The 3,038-nt window shown below is 38.3% G+C and overlaps 1 protein-coding gene across 1 annotated transcript in view; it reads right to left on the reverse strand.

Annotated features, from left to right (window-relative positions):
* Positions 1–622: 622 nt before the first annotated feature.
* The window catches only part of FAM104B (family with sequence similarity 104 member B), a 78,072-nt gene continuing 75,656 nt past the window's right edge, over positions 623–3,038 (reverse strand). The window contains exon 6 of the mRNA XM_032475152.1: positions 623–3,027. Coding sequence (XP_032331043.1) covers positions 2,800–3,027 — 228 coding nt within the window. The 3' untranslated portion in view covers positions 623–2,799. The remainder of the gene's footprint in view (positions 3,028–3,038) is intronic.

The raw sequence follows: 3,038 nt of genomic DNA on the forward strand, positions 1-3,038 counted from the left end.
TGACGACATGTTCCTATATATAGAAAACCCTAAAAGGTCCACACAAAAGCTACTAGAGCTGATTGAAGAATTCAGCATGGTAGCAGGTTACAAGATTAACGTTCAAAGATCAGTTGCATTTCTTTACACTAACGATAAATCAACAGAAGAAGAAAGTAAAGAAACAATCCCCTTTAAAATAGCACCCAAAGTAATAAAATACCTAAGAATAAATCTAACCAAGGAGGTGAAAGAATTATACACAGAAAACTATAAACCATTGATGAAGGAAATTAAAGAAGACTTTAAAAAATGGAAAGATATTCCATGCTCTTGGATTGGAAGAATCAATATTGTTAAAATGGTCACACTGCCCAAGGCAATCTACAGATTTAATGCAATCCCTATCCAATTACCCAGGACATATTTCACAGAACTAGAACAAATCATAATAAAATTTATATGGAACCATCAAAGACTTAGAATTGCCAAAGCATTACTGAAGAGAAAGAAAGAGGCTGGAGGAATAACTCTCCCAGACTTCAGACAATGCTATAGAGCTACAGTCATCAAGACAGCATGGTATTGGTACCAAAACAGACATATAGACCAATGGAACAGAATAGAGCGCCCGGAAATGAACCCACAAACTTTTGGTCAACTCATCTTCGCAAAGGAGGCAAGAATATACAATGGAATAAAGACAGTCTCTTCAGCAAATGGGGTTGGGAAACTTGGACAGCAGCATGTAAAACAATGCACTTTTAATATATGCTCTATTTTCATTCCATGCCACGTATTTCAGCCTGCAGAATTCTTCCTGGGTATTTTTTTTCCTTCCTCTCTCTCTCTTTTTTTTTTTTTTTTTTTTAACATTTTTTTATTGAGTTACAGTCATTTTACAACGTTGTGTCAAATTCCAGTGTAGAGTACAATTTTTCAATTATACATGAACATACATATATTCATCATCCCTCTTTTTTTTCACTGTGAGCTACCACAAGATCTTGTATATATCTCCCTGTGCTATACAGTATAATCTTGTTTCTTAATCATGTGTGTACCTGTGGTTTGAGAGTTCCAACAGGCTGTCTCCTTTAGTATTTGGTTGTTTGCTTTTTGTTACAGTGAAAATGATAGCCAAAAAAGTCAAAATGCTTCTTGTTAAATACCTGGCTTTTTAACTTTGGGGACAGTAGTCACAGAAAAAAATACTCTTACACAAACTGTGTAACTGAGAAATAAATGGACCCATGCCTGCCCCACCAGTTTGAGGCCAATGGTGCTGTGACTTTTTCCCCAGTAACACTAAAACCCCATTACTTATATCAGACCTTAAAATCCTATCCATACTAAAGGAAACAACCATGGAAAGGAGAGGTGTGTGTGTGTGTGTGTGTGTGTGTGTGTGTGTGTGTGTGTGTGTGTTTTCTACTTTTCCTAGAACAGTTTTCCTTTTCAAATATTAACTCTGTGACTTCATCAAATCTCATTCTTCTTTTACTCAATCTGTTATTTTATGTCTTTTCCAAATCTTGACAAATGGCAAAGACCTCTCTCTAGAGCTACCTTTAATTCTCATGTCTGCTTGTTTCTGCTGTGTGGGCTTCCAAGTTTAGAGTGTAGAGAATGGTGTGAACATGCAAGAGGTTCTTATTAGACCAGAGGGCACTTTCCTTTCAATCTACCTCTGGCATTCTGCAGGGCACAAAACTGGATACATCCTAGTTCCTTGTTGACACAGTGCATTGCTGAAGAAGCAGGCACATCCTTGTAACCAGTGGTCAATGTGATTAGCTCTCTAGGATAACCAAAGAACATGGGAACATATCCATCTCTGGCTAACTAAACACTACTACTGCCTATTTCTTCAATGGTGCCTTGCCACTGTCTGTAAGCCGCACCAACCTTTGCAGTTTCAATGACATTTGCTGGCCCCCTAGTCTTCATAAAGGGGTCTTTGAAACAGCAAGTAGAGGGTTGTCCAAACCAGTTTAACAATTCTTGTAACTTTAGACATTGAGTGAGGTAGCTTACACATTATCAGCTTTAGCTCTAGACATAACAGGTGGAATTGTAAATGAGATCACATAAACTACTAATAATTAAACAGGTTTGTTTTCAAGACAGAAAGCTGTTATGTACCTCTTGTCTGACAGAATTGTGCAACGCTTTCTACTAACTCTGAAATGCACACTCTGGAGGATTAATGATACAGACGGTATCTGAGTACACAAGAGCCTTAGGAATATTCTTTCTAGAAACACAAAGAGTGGAGACAGTTACTAGAGGGGAGATTTCACTTATACAGTCTAAATTGGGTCTAACTGTCCCCTTGCAAGTTGAGAGTAATTTCAATAAGACATCTACCTTCTGAGAGGCAGTGTGGCAGTTCAGTTCACTACAAGACTGAATCCAGCTATTTCTGCTTTGGAACAGTAATTTTTTTTCTTCGTGAAAATTTCACACTCTTTACTAGCCTATTACATTTTTTCGACTGAAGATCTGTCATTTTAAAAGGACAATTGACTAGGGTTTCTAACTGACAGATTTGTAAAGCAATCTGAATTGGACATTCTATGGATTCAACCTGCATGAGAGGTTTCCTCATAAATTTGACATCCAACCTGAAAAGAATTCTATAAAAGTGCTTCCAGGTCCCCTTTGAAATAGCAAAAGTGCAGCAAAAACCCAAGTTAAAACAACTGTCCATCAACCTGTTATTTAAAAGACAGACTGAAAAGTCAACAGACGTCTTTGTTTTGTGTGCAATTGCCTTTATAAACAAATTTTAGGTTGGAATGAGGAGCTCCTAGTTCATCATGTTGGACACTGTCCTCGCTGCCGCAGGCTGTTGAAGTGTGCCTCCTTTAAGATCCGGTTAATGTGGGAGTAAGGACCTTGGTATAGTGCGTACTCCTCATATAAGGACTGAGGGGTACTCATGTTGGGGTCAGCAACCACCTGGTTTAAGCCACTTTCTGGTCCAGTTACTCTCTCTGGGATATTAACGCTGCTGCTGCTCCTGTCACTATCATTGCTTGACGACTGGGAGGATT

This window comes from Camelus ferus, chromosome X, assembly GCF_009834535.1.
Source record: "Camelus ferus isolate YT-003-E chromosome X, BCGSAC_Cfer_1.0, whole genome shotgun sequence".
Lineage (NCBI taxonomy): Eukaryota > Metazoa > Chordata > Mammalia > Artiodactyla > Camelidae > Camelus > Camelus ferus.